The sequence below is a fragment of the Oryzias latipes genome, chromosome 3 (assembly GCF_053564925.1).
Source record: "Oryzias latipes strain Hd-rR chromosome 3, Olatipes_Hd-rR_3.1".
Classification (NCBI taxonomy): Eukaryota; Metazoa; Chordata; class Actinopteri; order Beloniformes; family Adrianichthyidae; genus Oryzias; species Oryzias latipes.
In genome coordinates this window covers 33,299,244-33,315,947 of record NC_136239.1, presented here as the reverse complement: position 1 = coordinate 33,315,947, position 16,704 = coordinate 33,299,244, and the positions used below count along the sequence as shown (strand labels likewise).

At 40.3% G+C, this 16,704-nt stretch overlaps 1 protein-coding gene across 3 annotated transcripts in view; it reads left to right on the top strand.

The window, feature by feature from the left end:
- The first annotated feature begins 4,206 nt into the window (after window positions 1-4,206).
- Window positions 4,207-16,704, top strand: part of fto (FTO alpha-ketoglutarate dependent dioxygenase) — a 123,272-nt gene continuing 110,774 nt past the window's right edge. For all 3 annotated transcript variants that reach the window (XM_011493353.4, XM_078945311.1, XM_078945312.1), the window contains exon 1: window positions 4,207-4,455. In XM_011493353.4, the coding sequence (XP_011491655.1) occupies window positions 4,366-4,455 (90 nt within the window). In that variant the 5' untranslated portion in view covers window positions 4,207-4,365. The remainder of the gene's footprint in view (window positions 4,456-16,704) is intronic.

Sequence of the window (16,704 nt, the reverse complement as noted above, 5' to 3'; positions counted from 1 at the left end):
TTCTTTCTGTTGTGTTACCGTCTTTGCCTTCTTTTAAAATGTCTCATCGCTGTTGGTGAGCCACAGTTTTACACCGGTAAAGCAGTGAACCACCATGTGTGAGCCACTCAAATACCCCTGACACTGCCCAGGAGTGACGTGGGAGTGCTAAACGTGATAAAGGGGATTGACTTAAATACAGCAGTAAAAAAGAAAAAGCCTTTCCTGAAAAAGGACATATTTGTTTGGTGGGCTTAAGCATATAACTTAAATAATAAAATTCCGGTTTTGATCTAACTAATATTGCCTGCAAGGACTTCTTTGATGTTAACTCAAAGCATCGGGCAACAATCTGCTTTAAAACACTGACAAATAACAGCTTCCTCGGGCAAAACCTCGAAGGTTACCACGCAGAGAAGGCACATACCTGCTCCATACGCTCATTCAGCATGAATAAAAATCAAAACCAAGCTTGTCTTTAAAGAGGGGGGGAAGCAATGCTGAAGACAGGGATACTGGGATTGGAACGTCCTGTTTGAAGTTCGCAACAAAACCTTTGGTAGGAGTCTTGCACATTGCAAGGGAATGCTTTTACGGTGCTGTTTTCAGTTTTCCTATTAGTTGGCCTCCTTTTCTTTATAACCACAAACTGATAACGGAATAATAAAGTTTACGGGGTGCAATTGAACCTCCTGCAATGCATAGATCTTCTCAAAGGAGCCCTTTGTTTTGCAATTTTTTTAAAGCATGTAAAATAGTTTGAAACATGCGGAAAAAGATGATCCCAGAGCTCTGGTTTCAATGTAGACACAACAAAATGGTCTCTGTTCCCGTCTGTTTTAATGTACTCTTGCACTGTTTTTTTAATGTTCATTATATCACTAAAGGTTAGCCTTGTCAGACGGGTCATCCAGAACTGATGCAGAGCTCTGTAACAAAAAACATGCACCCATTGTGAGTGCAAACACATTTTCCAGATCAGTTGAGAGGAATATTTGATGACAGAAGAAGTTCAAAGTGATTGTGTTGCCTCTTCATCACAGAGGATGCCACATCAGAGTGTGTACAGGCGTGACCTTGTCTTATGCCAAAGCCCACGGGTCAGCAATATGGGAGAGGTGCCTTCTTTACAGCCTGATTTACTGTAGGACAAATGGCAGGCGCTGTGTAAAGAGCCTGTTCCTTATGATTGCTCACAGATCCTCTGAGGTGAGCATCAAACGAAAATGATCCAAAGAAAGTTCCTTCTATTTGACATAATCCCTTTCATGATGATTGGCAGTGGGAACATGTGAATAATAGTCTGATTCATTTCCAATGGTAACAAGCTTATAACAGGACATGAGCTGAGAGCAGTATTTAATCACACAGACAGACGTAGATTTTGATATCATATCAATATACTTTGAAAGGCAAAAAGAAAATCAGGCCAAATGTGGTCTTATCTACATTGTTTAAAATTGTCAGATGAAGTGGTTTAGTTCTTCTTCAGAGTGAATGTGAGAGAATCTAACATGCATTTTTTTGTTTACTTTTTTTGTACCAATTGATTTTCAAACAAATCCACATATTAAGGTAGGTCTATGGTATTTGATGAAGGAGAATTCTGTTCTTTTTGTTGTGTTTGTGAACAATGACTTTTCCCATTTTCGAGGTGAAAGCCTGTTATTCAGTATCTCATGTCCCAAAAGCTTCAGTCAAAGGAGGAAGAGATTAAAAACTGATCATTTCACTGGCCTTCACAGACTAAAATAGCTTTATTATGAAAAACGGTCTGGTAAAACCTTTTAAACAAAGCAGCAACCTATGGTACATCTTTGGATTAAGTTAATGGTTTTAAAGTTAGGATTTGTCTCTGAAGTTGAAACATTAATTACTAAATAACCATCTATATTACGGTAGTTGTTTTAATACTTTGGCTTATCTAAAAAAAAACACATGGTGTTGGTAAGGACACAAGTGTTTCATCTACGTTCAAGTCTTTATGCCTCTCTTATGACTTGCTGCTGGATGCATCATCAAAGCCTTTCCTTCTATCCTAAATCTGAAATTTGAAATCGTTCCACATACCTTTGTTGTTGAGCTTTTAAATGGTCTGAATGATATATATTTTGTGGGGGGAAAAAAAAGCTTTCGAAACGGCAGCACATATGATTCTTCTATGAACACAGACACTTTCCCATCAGCAATGAAATGAAAACGTTTCAGCAGCGACGACTGGACATAGTAGGATTCTTGGCTGCCAAAAAAAAAAATCCCTGTACAGTACGTTCACTCAAAGAACTTCAGAGGTTAACATGTGAGCCAAAGATGATATAAGCATACAGGTGACTGACAGGAGAGATATGTGAATGATAGCTTCAAGCATAAGAGAGACCCAGAGTAATGATGTACGGAGGTGACAGAGGTTGGATGTTGGCAGATTTTGACGTTGTAAGATTATAGAAAAGAAACTATTTACAACATTTCCCCTTGATAGTAGCTCTAAAAAAGTACTATAGTAACATATGTTGCTGCTAAAAAACACAGACAAGCCAGCACATGGATCTAGTTTTCAGAAAACCTTTCTTAGAATATTTTTCAAACACATTCTTCCCTTACAGGACAAGGGAAGAACAGAGGAAATGTCCACTATAAATAGGAATCAAAAGAACCCCCATATGTTATTAGAAAAGGATGGCGGACACGCTGACATCTAAAAAGCCGGAGAGCTTTTGACCATTTTACAAGACAGGTGAAAGAAACACGTGTGTTAAATCTCTGTACTCCTTCACTTGGGTCAGCTCTACCATAAAAGAAAAGAGATTACAAATGGAACTAATGAAGACATTGATCAAAGTCTGTAATGGTAATATCCAACAGGTGTTTTCAGCCCCCTGCAAACATAGCCAACATCGTTTCTTCTGTGAAATTCTCATGTAATTCACATGTGCTCTGATGGGAACAACTGACAGGACATATTCCAGCACTATTCAGTTTGAAGTTTTAAGCAGTCTGGTTCAGCTCTAGGGGAGCATGTGCGTGTGAGGCAGAAAGTCACACAGGAACTGAGAATTTATGGTGCCCTTTGACAATCTGTGGTGAGTTGAAAAGGGCCCACACTACTGACACATACTGATGGAAAATCAGGCACCTGGATTTGAGATGCAATCAAATTATGAAAGACGAATGCTGGAGCATGCTCAAAGCGTATGTGCTGCCCCCCCCAAACCTAAATTGAAGGGATTGCTTCCTTTCATTAAAAAAAAGGTGTAGAAAGGAAAATTAAATTAAAGAACATTATAAAAGGATCATAATGAAACAGTGCACTTTATTCAATAATTTTATTATAATAGCCATTACAACCAAAAGTATTAATACAATAATATACTTTATTTACAACTACAATAGACCCATATGAAACAATTTTAAAACAATAAAATAAAAATACTACATGACAGTAACATGTAGCTTCTAACTTTAATATTCAGAAAAAACGTTTTATTAATTACTGGAAAGAAAACTATAAAAAAAAATACAATAAAATAATAATAATAGTTAAACATTTTTCCAACCTAAGTAGATCCATTCAAAAAAACAAACAACAGACAAACCTATTTATTTTTGAAAAACCTATTAAAAAGTAAGCAAAAACAAACACACACAAACACATTTTTCGCTCACTGACCAACCTTTTTTTTATTAAACATTTGCAAAATACAATACACAAAATCAACAAAATTTATAAGAATTTAATACAGTTTTGCATACAGAATAAAATTGTTTGACAATCTAAACTGTTAACTTTATTTTTCTTCCAAAACTAGTGTTCAATTATAACCGAATAAAACAAATCACAAAAGAAAATAAATAACTAAAAATAGAAAATTAATAAATCAATAAAAGGAAGAAAAAAATGTGAAATGCGAGAGTTAACTTATGTCACTAAACCCATAGAATTACAGATGTTAAACGTTTTTACTCACTGACCAACCTATGAGTTATGTGAGGAGTTGTTTTTTTTTTTAATTTTTTTGAACAATTGCAGAATACAAAAACACAAAAATGCAGCAATTATACAAATATAATGTACAATGCAGTTGTGAATTCAGAATAAACTTGTTATAACAATGTGAGGAGTTGTACCCGCGCCGCACCTGCGCAGTGCAGCATCTCAAGTTTAGGAAAGCTACTTCCGCCGCGAGCACTGGCTCACTCTGGGATTTGTAGTTTACTCTGCTCCGCTTTTCCGATCTCCTTTACGAATCGTCGCCGGACAGAAACTTTACAATGAAACCCAAAACGGTTCGCTGTTTTCTGAAACAAACCAAACCAACCCAAACGACCTGCTTTTCTTGTAGGGTGGAAAAAGTCGAAATCCTCTTTATTCGTGTACTACAATAACCAATGTCTCCCCAAATGAAGGCGAAGCAGTGTAAACACAACTCCAGGAACATGAAAAGATCGGGTGACAGTGAGGGGGAGAAGAAAACAAAGGTATTGATAGCGTTTTTCTCCGTAAGGTGTGGCAGATTTCTGAGCCCCGTCGCTCGTTGAATGTCTAACGCTCCCGGTGTGATGCTGCTGGCCGCATTTTGAACGCTAGAAAGCCCCAAACGTCAGCGCATACCTCACCTTGCCTGTGTTTCCTTTTTATTGTGTTTTCCATTTTTCCCCTCAGTCCAGCACAATGAAGATTTACAGTAACAGGGGGAATTGTGTTTATATCACGCACGCACAGGCTGGGAGGTGCAACATTATAACGCTTTGGACACATCTTTTCTTCGACATGAATCGTTATTTGGCAGAACATGAAACACATTTGGATTTCAAAATAAGACGACAAAATAAAGACACGACTATATCAAGTTGATGTGGGATGCAAGTTCAGCCAAGTGAAGGATGAAGATAGTAAGTCTTTAATTGTGTGACAGATTAGTTAAAGCAGCACTGCAAACAGTAGTAAGTTTGTTTGGAACGGATTTGTGCTTTAGAGGTAACCACACATGCAGGGATTATGCTCATATTTTGCTGTCAACGTGGAGATCAACCAATAGCTGTCATAATACTCTCAATTCCTCCTCATATGCAAACAGCAGTTGTCTATGGAGTGCAGAAAGATGCATTGGAAACCTTTGAGACTCCAGGATTTTTGCGCTGACTTGATTTCAAGCTCATCTCCAGTGTTGACCCCACTTCTGTCGCTTATGGAGACAAGGTGCACTTTCTGTGCACGTCTCCCCTGCACTTTCTGGCAGAAAAGTCGTCTCCGTTAGCGTCTGCCTGTCTGTTCCTCCTCTTATCTCCCCACTTGGATGCTGTCTGCTGTGGCACATGTGTATGGATCATGTTAGACAGCAGTGAAACTATGTAAGACGTGGTTCCTCCTCCTGTTTACGAAAGCAGCTGTGGCGGCCAGATGAGCGGCTCATAGGAGGAACTCATTCCAGCTGGCCTCCAGGCCATCAGGAAGCACAGCACAGACCCAAAGGCTTATCTTCCCCTCTTTCTAGATAAATAAAGGGAGATATATTGCAAAATGTCGTTGAAAAATAACAGTATGACTGTAGATTAGCCAAGGAGCAGCCTGCATGGATTTTTGGCACTTTTCATAACATTGGTGGTTAAACATTTGGGCTCCCAAGTTTACACACCTGGGGTGAATCTGAGGAAAAAATGTCTGCCCCGACGCTTTTAATAAATTCGGCTTAAGATGGAAGGTGGGCATGAATTAATTTAAAGGAAAAATATATCCCTTTGTTCGACCTTTTCTGTAAAACCCAGCTGCACAGTGGTTTGATTCAGCTCTCTCCTGACATTTTTATGTTGTTTTTTTGTGCAGTTTGTTTTAAAACAGACTGTTTTTGTGGTAACGATTTCGTGGTTAAAAATGAATTATCATGAATTAATAGTTAAAAACAAAACTTCAGCTCTTCAATGCAGTTCAAACAAAACTTCATCTGGTTTTGTGAATATTGCACATTGCACATTGGACCTGAAGGTACTCACTTTCAGGTCCTTTTCAGTCTTTAAAGACCCACTCTGGTGCTTTTAACGGGTTCTTGTGGCGTTTTTCTTATGAAAAAAATAGTTCTGCTCAAAACTGCATTTCAGAGTAAGTCTATTTCTTTATCAAATTGATGTGAATCAGGAGCAGATGAAAGAAATGCAGTTGGAAAAGGAGTTTTTTCGTGGCATAGAAAATATGCTTGGTGGGCTATAAGCTCCCTGCTCCAAACTCTTAGCCACACTGAGAGAAATGGGGGGCGGGGTTAGTCCATGCCAACAGTCCCACCCACAACTCTGGTGATTTTTTTAGTGAAATACTGCCACTACAAAAACTATGTACTTAAAAAAAGACTTTTCTTTCGTATTTTTGCCTAAATTGTTTTCATTTATCTTCTAAACCCATTTTTGTCCCTTTCGGGGTCCCTATCCCGGCCACTCATGGGCGAAGGCAGGGGACATCCTGGACAGGTCGCCAGTCTGTCGCAGGGCCACAATCACACACCCATTCACACTCACATTCACACCTATGGACAATTTAGAGTAACCAATGAACCTATGGGGGTGGGAGGAAGCCGGAGTCCCCGGAGAGAACCAAAGCATGCATGGGGAGATCATGCAAACTCCACACAGAAAAGGTCCCCCATTGGTGATTCTGTTTCAGAGAAGCTGGGACTTGAACTGGGGGGCCTTCTAGCTAACCACTGTGCCACCGTGCAGCCCAAAATGGTATAATTATAAAAATAAGAGTGCTGAGAACACTTTTAAAGTAGATCAAATCATGATCAGAGTGGGTCTTTAAACACAGTTTGCTTGTGTACATGTCACTCTGACAAAAGCATTCATAATTCATTCATCTAAAAACTTGTGCATACTAAGAAAGTGTTATGTAAAGTGTATCTATTTATCTAGTTAACTATTTATTTTTACCTAGTAACTATATACTTCAGTTTTGCAGTAAGGAGAGGAATATGAGCTCCAGTGGCTAAAGGCCTAACAAAAAAACAAAAAAACAGTCTCTTTAAAATCTAATCATGGTTTTTTTCACAATAGCAGCAATGTTTGATGCCAAAGAAAGAGAGAATTGTTTTAAGTGATATAAGACAGAAGTAGTCTGGATGCCAAGGGGTTGGTAACCATCACGAGTTTTTTTCTGCAAGTTTGGTATTTGTTAAAGGTTGAACCTATGAGCCAAAATTCAACACATGCAAGAGTTTTATGTGATGTTCAAATCATGAATAATGAACTCATCCTTTTTACTTTTACCTCCCCTTCAAGATCTTCCATTTTTGTGACAGTCCCCACAGTTTTGGTTCAACTGAGAGCATTTCATTATGTTTGATGTTTTTTTTTTTTGTCATCACAGGATAAATTCCCACTCATGCCTAGTGTGGAAAAAAAAAATAGCTTTGACCCTGTCCCTTAACCCGATGTTCTAATGCTGTCTTTGATCCAGCCTCACCAGTTGGACAGTGATGACAAGTAAGAAGTGCTGTGTCGAAACAGGAAGTGTGTGTGTAAGAGGCATCTTAAGTAATGATCGCACAGGGTCACCAGATGTTGTGAGGTCCTGGGCTCGGCCCAGTCCATTGCTCAGATCAGCCTCATTGGTTTTCTCTAGCTGTGGCACCTAGTGCAAGCTGTTTATGGTATTTAATTTCTAAACACTCATTAAAATGGTTTGTGTTTCCCTTGGCAGTCCTGTTAAATTAACAACTGGTGAGGTAAAAGCTGATTATGTAGCCACACACCCAGACATTGTTAATCAATTCTCCCCCCTCAAGATGTTAGCTGGTGAATTAGTGTAAAGAAAACGATTTATGGCAACTAATGCGTATGTCCTGTCATGTCAAGCCTGGTGTTTTAGCAAGAGGTGGGTGTCAGATTCAGCACATTCAGCAACTTTGCTGTCTGCCGGCCATTTTTTCCTCTCTCCAGGCCCAAGCTACTTGCTGCTTGTCCTATTAATGAGTCAATAATGGAGAAATAGTGGTCAGTACTGACATAAAACATGGCAAATGTATACCTAAGGCTGGGAAGCCCATAAGCTCCAACAGAGCCAAATTTACACCTCATCTCGGTGTCGAATGGTGAAAAGGGGAACACGCGGCATGGGGGCTCTCAGAGCTTCATCAGACCCCCACAGGTCAAGCTGCGGCTTCGAAAAATACCGCTATGGTAGATAATGATACCATTACACTAATGGAGCTGGCAAATGAAGGAGAACCCAGATGCCCTGCTTTATTACCAGAGGGGGTCATTTCCTCGCTGCATTCCTAATGGCCTGAGCACATAGTATTGATCAGGCTATCATGCTGCTAATCCTCTACAGAATTACTTATCACCGGCTGGGTGTCGATCCTTCGCGTGCCCTGTGCTGTCGTCGCCACGTGGCGGCTGCTGCTTGTCCAACAGGGACCCACTGGACCACTCACGCCGTCGTGATTTAGAGCCAAGCAGGGATGGCGTCTGGGAGGTCTTCAACACTGAGCTGCTTAGTTCATCGTGTAAAAAAAAGGAGGCAAATGAACCTAACAGCTTTCATTTAATTAAGGAGCACACAGTGATGTGGTCCCTCCCTCTTTATGGCCCCGCCGGCCACTGTGGAGCTTGGAAAGCTGGGAGGTCAGTTGATGTTCTCTCTAATTGTGTTGTGCTGTAAATAAGAACATCCAGCTTTTCTGCTTTCAGCAGCAGCAGCAGCAGTAGGACACAATGAGTGCTTGCTCAGATATAATTACCACAGGCTCTACAAATGTAGTTGGCCATGGCACACCTGCTTACTTCCCGATGCCTAATAGCTTCTCAATACCACTTCTGTACACAACAAAACAGCTCAAGAGGAGATTTTTTAAATTATTCACAGTTTGCATACTTTGAACATGACAGGGAAAGGTTTGCCCTCGGCCTATCGTTAGTTTAAATTAATAGTTGGGTCAAGACTAATTGGCCTGGGTGTGTGAATAACCATCTTTGGTTTCTTTAGGAGGCCCCAGTGTGCATTAGCATCTTGAGGCCATTGAAATTGTGACATCCCAGCATCAACCACCCCTTTTTGTCACCTCTGGCCTTGGCTAATCAAAGAGTTTACCTTAAGGGTCGTATTTAGCACCGTTAGTTAGTGCTGCTCAAGTATCCATAAAGAAGTATTTATATATTTCCATCTGGAACAACCATTGTAGCTAGGAAAACGAGCTATTGATTAATATATTTAGTAATTTCTTTCTGCATGTGCCATCAATTTTGCGGAGACATCCATAAAGGGACCCACGTGATAGTTGACCCAAGCCCTGTCCTCCATTTTTGCTCCCATTGGAGCTCAATGATATACTATTATGAAAAGTAAAATCAATAGATGAATATGAAGTTTTGGTTTGTAATGTAGCGTTGGCCTTAGGCTCCAGGTCTTTCATTGATCCACTGTGTGAGCGTTGGAGGGGGCTGATTTGTCTGCTTCTCGGCTTTTCATCTACATGCCTTTACCTCATCCTGCCCGTTTGATCTTTGCACATTTATGTGAGGTGGCACGTTTACACGAGTTGTACTCGACACACCTTTCTTGGACTCATATCAGTCAAAGCTGGGTTAAAACCTTAGTCTGGATTGCAAGCCTAATGTCAGGATTCAAATCCTTTGCCTTGTCTTCAAATCATTAATTTGAAAGGCTGTAATTTAAAACGAATTCTAAAAGGTGTGTACATCTTACAGGCCTTTTTATGTCTAAAATTGCTTCTTAAACTCTGTAATAGCAACAATTTAAGGAAGTGTCATGTTTAGGATCCTCTCATCAGTAGATTTTTTTGGCCAGTGGTAGTTTAATAATGCATCTTTCTTTTTTTTTAATCTTTGCTTTTTGTTATTTTCCTCCAACATTATGTTTGACTGTGCTTATGGGTATACTATGCATTGTTCTACCTCAACTCTCTGCTCAACTGTATGAGCTGCTTTACTGGGTTATTATTTCTTTTGATATTTTTTTTTTTTTTTTTTTTTATAATTTCATGGCATGCAACACACCACTGCATGTTTCTGATCATCCTACCTGGATGGAACAAGGATGAGCAAATAGTACCTTTGTCCTGAGAGATAGTAGGTACTGGCATCCTTCTCTTTATTGTTGTTTTCAGATGTGTGTTATTTTGCATTACTTTGCTGCAGTTATCTTAACCTTTGGGACAAAGGTAAAGTTGAGCTGAACTGAATTAAAGTGGAAATGCTGAAGCATTGTGATTGCTTTGGGATAAATAAGCCTGGAGTAGATAACTAGACCTTAAGCTACATTTACAACGGGGATGTGTTGCGTGTTCACGATAGTGCCATACACGGTTTCATGAACTCATATGAGAGACTTGATGTCATATGATTCCAGCTGGGCACAAACCTCAATTACTAATTTCTTCTTTATGATTATGTTGACAACAGTTGGCTCTTTCAAAAACAGAACACTACCCACTCTACTCTTTGATGTTCAAGAACGAAAGGTTAGCTTTTTGACTTTCAGGGTCCGTTCAGTATTTGCCTGGTTTGTATGAAGAGCCAGAGAATGGACTTATAAATTTGCGTAACCATGCCTGGATGCGAGGGTTTCCAACGGGGAAGCCCGAAACGCGGGTTTATGGGTGTTTACATAGACTTTACATTGAAAGTGCATTGGTTGCTTGAACGTGAGTTGACGCGGCTGTGTGAATGTATCTTTACGCTGTCTACCATGTCATAGTCTACTTGGATATTTTTGCCTGACAGAACCAAAGCCTTTCACAACTACAAGTAAAGTCATTTAAGTAACATAAATTGTTGGTGACAAAATATTTAAAGTTTGTTTCATCTGACTTTTCTGATTGTTCATATTCATCATGCATTTCTTATAGATTCATGATATCCAATCTGAAAGAAGCCACTTTTATTCAGTCGGTATAACAAAGACACACTTTAAGATTGAATACTAAATACATTTATTCCAAAAGTACCAGATTCCCCACGGCCTTCAAATTTGTAAAATAAATTAATTTCTCTAATGAAAGCAATCACCAAATTTACCCAAACTGTCCTTGACAGTTTCCCTGTCTGACAACTTCTAGTGAACACCTCATATTAGTGTTGAGGCGTAACCCACAGATGTCAATAACAAACAAGGCTGTAGCATGGATCATTCAAACCAACAGCACCAGCCTGCAGGTTCAATGAGGTTACATCCACTATGACCTGCCCAAGTACGGCTCGTCTGTCATGCATGTGTCCTGTCACGAGCAAGACATATAATCATCAGTTTAATCAATAGATGGCGGTGGCTCATTGGACTGGTACTGAATAAACATGGGGATGACCCACTAACCCCTTGCTCAGAGGCTGGAGCCTCCAGGGGGTTCATTAGCTGCTCAAGGCTATGATCCACATGTATTGTTAGTTTCATGTGGCAGTCTTTGGTATTGTGATGATCCTGTGGTTGTGTATGTTTGTCAATATGTCCTTTGTAGTCCTGTAGAGTGACAACTTGATTTTTGAATGGATGGTACCATTCCAGTAACCATACCATGCCTGTGTACTTTTCTTTACATCTGGACAAGATACAATTTAGAGGTTTTTAGACTTGTTTCGTGTCACAAAGCCAAGTGCATTCTGTAGTAAATTAGTTAACTGCTTCTCTGTTTTAGTGAAACATTTACAACAATAATAAATAAACAAATCGAACTTTTCTCTTTTAGAACGACCTACCTCGCTGCTCATAAAGTCAAAGCACCGACCGGTTACACCTGGTTTCAATGGAAAGTCCAAAACCTTTAATTTACAAAAGCTGCAGGAGATCAGTTTCACAAGAAGCTGTAAATAGTAAATGTTAATTTAGACAAGATGAAATATGTTCTATAAATGCAAGCAGTGAAAGTGTGTTTAAATCTACGGCACAGGAAGAGGGTCATTTTTCACACATAAAAACAACAGAAACCTCTTAAACACCATCTCTCTTTGTTATGACAGTTAATAACTCATGACAACTATTTTCTGAGAATGGAAAAAGGGATTAATTGGGCTTTTTTTTTTGGTTAATTCTATTAAAATAGTTTAAATCGAGGTAATGGGTTTTGATATTTTTACTGTAAATAATTGTAGTACATTGGACTTCCTGTTGAAACTTGCAAACTGAAATATTTATATGTTTCTTTTGAGCAACAGTGTGGGCCCAACCTCTATTGTGGAGGGTTTTCTTTGCAAACCTTTCTGTGTTGAGGTGGTCTGTTCATGTCTCAGTGATTTCTTCACTGAGCCTCTGTGTTTTGTTTCTTCTTCATCAGTCTAACTTTTTCTTGCATATGCGAATGAGCCAACGACAGCTTGAGTGGCATGCTGTCAGACAGGCGATGCCTTTCCAGTGGTGGAGCATCAGCCCTTTCCTCTCAGCTTGTATGTGTGAGGGTGTGTGTAGAAAAGTGGGGGGGTATTGTCAGGACGTGACCGGCACACTTTGTATGTTCTTCTGGAGACAGGTGCTCCTGGGCGAGCACTGGTGCATGACAGTTGCCTTTCATCGCTGTCTTCTCTACACTTAACCCCTGACCAGCCCTCCCTCTTTCCCTTTTTTCCTCTTCTTTTCTCTCCTCCCTCCATTTTTTTATTTTATTTTTTTTATCTGCGCCTGATCTCTTCTCACGGCACTTTCTTCACCCATCCTGAGTGATGGACTGGGAAAGCTGGTAGGCGGCTCTTGTGTGTGGTGGTGAGGTACCGCAGACTCGTCACAAGCCTAACGCTGTCAGGCCTCGGAAATCCAGCTGTCCGGACCAAACAGAACAAACACGCTCTCGTTTCCACACACGCTGAAGGCCCACACCGCAACTTTTTGTGCAGCAGTCCGTAATTCCATCCACCGGCGCTGTCAAGCACTTGATCAAACGTGCATAAAGAAAGGAACCCCTTGGCTGATTCCCATCCTTTCTCCTCCTATCATAATGTAGGCAGATTTTCATTCCTCTGCCTGCTTCTTCAACTGTGTTTATTCAGATGAGCCTGTCTGGGGGGCAGGGGGTCACATCCACTTGGCTGGCTAAAATGGTCCTGAATTGAGGGTTGTCTCAAGTGAGATGGAAAGAGGAAAAAAAAAACACCAAGAGGGGTTAGGAGGTGCTGCAGAGTGGTAATGTCAGGGCTGTTTTCAGGACTGTTTGTGTGTGTGTGTGTGTGTGTGTGTGTGTGTGTGGGTGGGTGTGTGTGTGTGTGTGTGTGTGAGTCATGGCTGGGGTAGGGGTTAGGGAGTTTGAGGGTTCACTTGTCAACCCCTGTGTCATGCTTGCCCTGGCCCTGTTATGTAGAGGGCATCCACTGTCATTTGTTTCAGGACTGTTTGAAGTGCTGTGAGCCACAGAAGCATAAAAAGTAGTCGGCATACCGTGAGCCTTTTGGTGCGTTGATGTGCCACACTTAAAAGTGGAAACTTCCACTCTTTAACAGCTTTTTAAATTCGGCATTCTAACCATTTATTTATCTGATTTTTGCTTTAGTTTTTGCATTTTTGTTTCTTCAATAAAGTTGATCCCCTGGTTTTTGAGGCACACTGTATTTATTGAAGATTCAATAATTCCCTTTTCCCACGATTCGGTTGTGATTTCACGATGTTGTTTCAGTTTGATATATGATTTGTTCACTACAAAAGAAAATACAAATCAGAAAAAAACATTTTAATTTGACGATAAACAAGAAACAATTAAAAATCTTTCAGCTGGCTTGTACGAAGCCTGGTTTAATGTAATAAAACAATCATTAAAAACAACATTTTGCATGGGGTTTCAGTGTAAACATACTGGTGCAGTAGGGATGCAACAATTCACCTTCCCCACAATTTGGTACCAACCTCATTTTTTGGTTCGATAAATTATTTGTGTATTATAAAGCAACAACGAAAAATTTGGAAGAATCTGTTAATAAGTACGTATCAAAAAAGAAAAACTTCTTTTTAGATTTAGCGCAACACATGTTTGACACTCTCAACGTTAACTTACTTAGCAGTAAGTATGCAATGATACACTTTCCCCATAATTTGGTTCAATAACATATAGTTTAGTTTTAAACCAAAGCTTTTGAGGTTTTTATAAAAGTTCTTCTGTAGTACATGAGTACAGGTATGCGTGTGTTGTGGCTGACACTGAAATCCCGCACCCTAAACGAAGGGTTAAGGCCCCTTATACTTGTTGTTAGTTTGTCAGGGAAGACGTGAGCGCCGAGCACGCCATGACTTTAATCCAACAACAGCTCATCAACCAAACTGCACTCCAGCTATCTGTGAGCGAGTGGACCCCTTCCTAGCTGCCATTGTCACATAGGAAAGGGGGGAAGCATTGTCACATATGAGATGGACTCATGTAAATGCAGTGACAGGCTAGTGTCTCGGCTGACTGACGGCACAGAGGGATTGAGCTAATCTGAGTGACTGATTTGAGGCGCGCAGCGGCTCGGCTGTCCCCATAACTCCTGAGAAATAGACAGCTTCTGCAGAGTTATCTGTGTTTGTAAGTCCTTCTGCTGCACTGGGATGACAATAGGGATTAGTGCCAAGGTTCTTTAAACTGTTTTCTTTTTTTTATTTGATTTTTGGGAGGGGGGAGGGCCAGTCTTATCGGTGGCTCAGCAGCATGCTGCCACAGCCAGTTTTCCTTGACTGTCAATTAAAGAGGGGATCATTAACTTCAAGGGTATAAATGTTCTAACACTGGTATTACGTTGGGAAGCTAAGTCTCTGACAGATGTTCCAACTTTAATTCTCCACTTGTTTTTTTGTACTTTAATTAATTTATGTATCACTATTCGGGTTTTAAATATTTTTTTCTCCTGTCTGCTCTTTGTTAGCCTGTAATCTCCGCTACCATGGTAGTCGCAAAGACGTTGGGACTTGTCACTCGCCAGTGTTTCTTATGAGGTTCAATCGGCTAATGCATTCAATATCGTCACAAGTGAAAGGTAAACAGTATCTAATGGCACATGTGTTCCTGCCCTGCCTCCATGCAGCCTGAAGGCATTAGGAGGAAGGAGCAAAGGATGCCTGCCGCCGGTTCTTCATGCCTTTCCGGAGGACCTAAACCACCAGAATGGTGCTTGATAAAAACAAAACAAGCTCAGTACACGTGTGGTTTTTTTGGAAGGTAAACAAGAACAGCACACCACTTTGGGGTTTTCTTTTGGAAGCCTTGTTGGTGGTTGTGAAGCATCTGCTTGACAGCTGCAGTGGGATACTAAAGGAAGGTGTACGCTGTTGGTAGTTACATAGAGAAAGAAAGAAAGAAAACTAGAGGCGGAGAGACGTTAAAGGGAAACTGGAGAGAGACAGACGACAGAGACTGCTAATGGGCAAAGTCTCTTCAACCATTGCCATCACCACCGCCGCCCCGCTCTTTTATGACAGCTATTTTCCTTTGTTCTCTCCATCGGCCTACTCTCTGCTGGGGATTTGTGACAAGTTTTTGCGGGCTGATCAAACGCCGTGGTGACACCTGATTAGGATATAGCGCATGTTTACAGTTGTGCTCGGCGAGGACTCCCCCTTTCCTCAGACAACAAGGGAGACTTCACCTTGACTAATTAAATTTGCACCTGCAATGCCAGCTGTGACAGCCACTGGAGGGCTGCATTTATTTATGCAACTCCATATATGCTTCCTATGACGTTTATGAAGCCTGAGTGCTCATCTGTTTACTCTCCGTGTGGCTTTCCCCAGAAGCTGGCATGGTTGGGTTCATGTCAGCCATGATGTTAGGGCGACGGACCAGGCTTTATCCTCGGATGCAGGTGTTTCAACCTGCAGTTGAGGAGCCGATCTTGAATGGAAGTTTGGGCTCAAACTCAAAAAACCGTTAAAACTCAGATATTCCCTATGTGTAGAATCCCATATGATTAAAGGCTATATGCATCATTTAGCTATAAAGATCACAGGCTTTGCAGTAGGGTTCGGTTTCGCTGGCAAAGTATTTAATCAGTTGAAAGGTTTTGTTTTTATTGTCAAAACCTTCTACTGATAACTCCTGATTTCAGCTGATCAAAGTGGAAAATGTCATTACAAACTTAATGAACTCTTACATTTAGAACAAACATAACATTTTCTTTGCCAAACCCCTCCCAAAAAAACAAAAAACAGTTCAACACCACAACGTTAGCATATTCACCAAAACACCCAGCCAAACATTTTGACAGAGCGCTCTCTAACAATCAGTTAGTAATATAAAGCACGCTGTCATTTTTAAAAAATAAACAAATAATAATAAATAAAAAAAGGCTCTTAGGTGTGCCTTTTAGTGCGTAAAATACTTGTTTTTCAAACCTAGCCTTACTTTGGTGAGACGACATGAACGTATTAGTTACTTCTTCTTTGTATTTTCACATAAAAGATAGAAACAAAGTTGACTCTAGCTGTATTCACTGTTTTCTGGTATTTTGGCAGAAAACGGTGAAACCTGTTGGGCGTTAATGCAGTATTAAAAAAACTTTCTGTGGTAGCCGGTGAGTGATCTTGTTTTATTACAGCAACCTCTGTGTACTAATTAAAACAAACTGAATTCTCTACCGTCTCTTGGATCCTTTTGATCTCATTTTGAAAGGGCTTTGAACCCTTGTCTAAAATAATGTGATTTGTGTGTTCCGCGCTTGACGCGTTTGTGCTTAATAATGCATTAATGTGGATATGGAGGACGCGTGTGCTCCTGCACAGTCTGCCTTTCGGAGCCTACGTGCTTGTATCTATGTGAATCACTGCTGAGAGTGGAA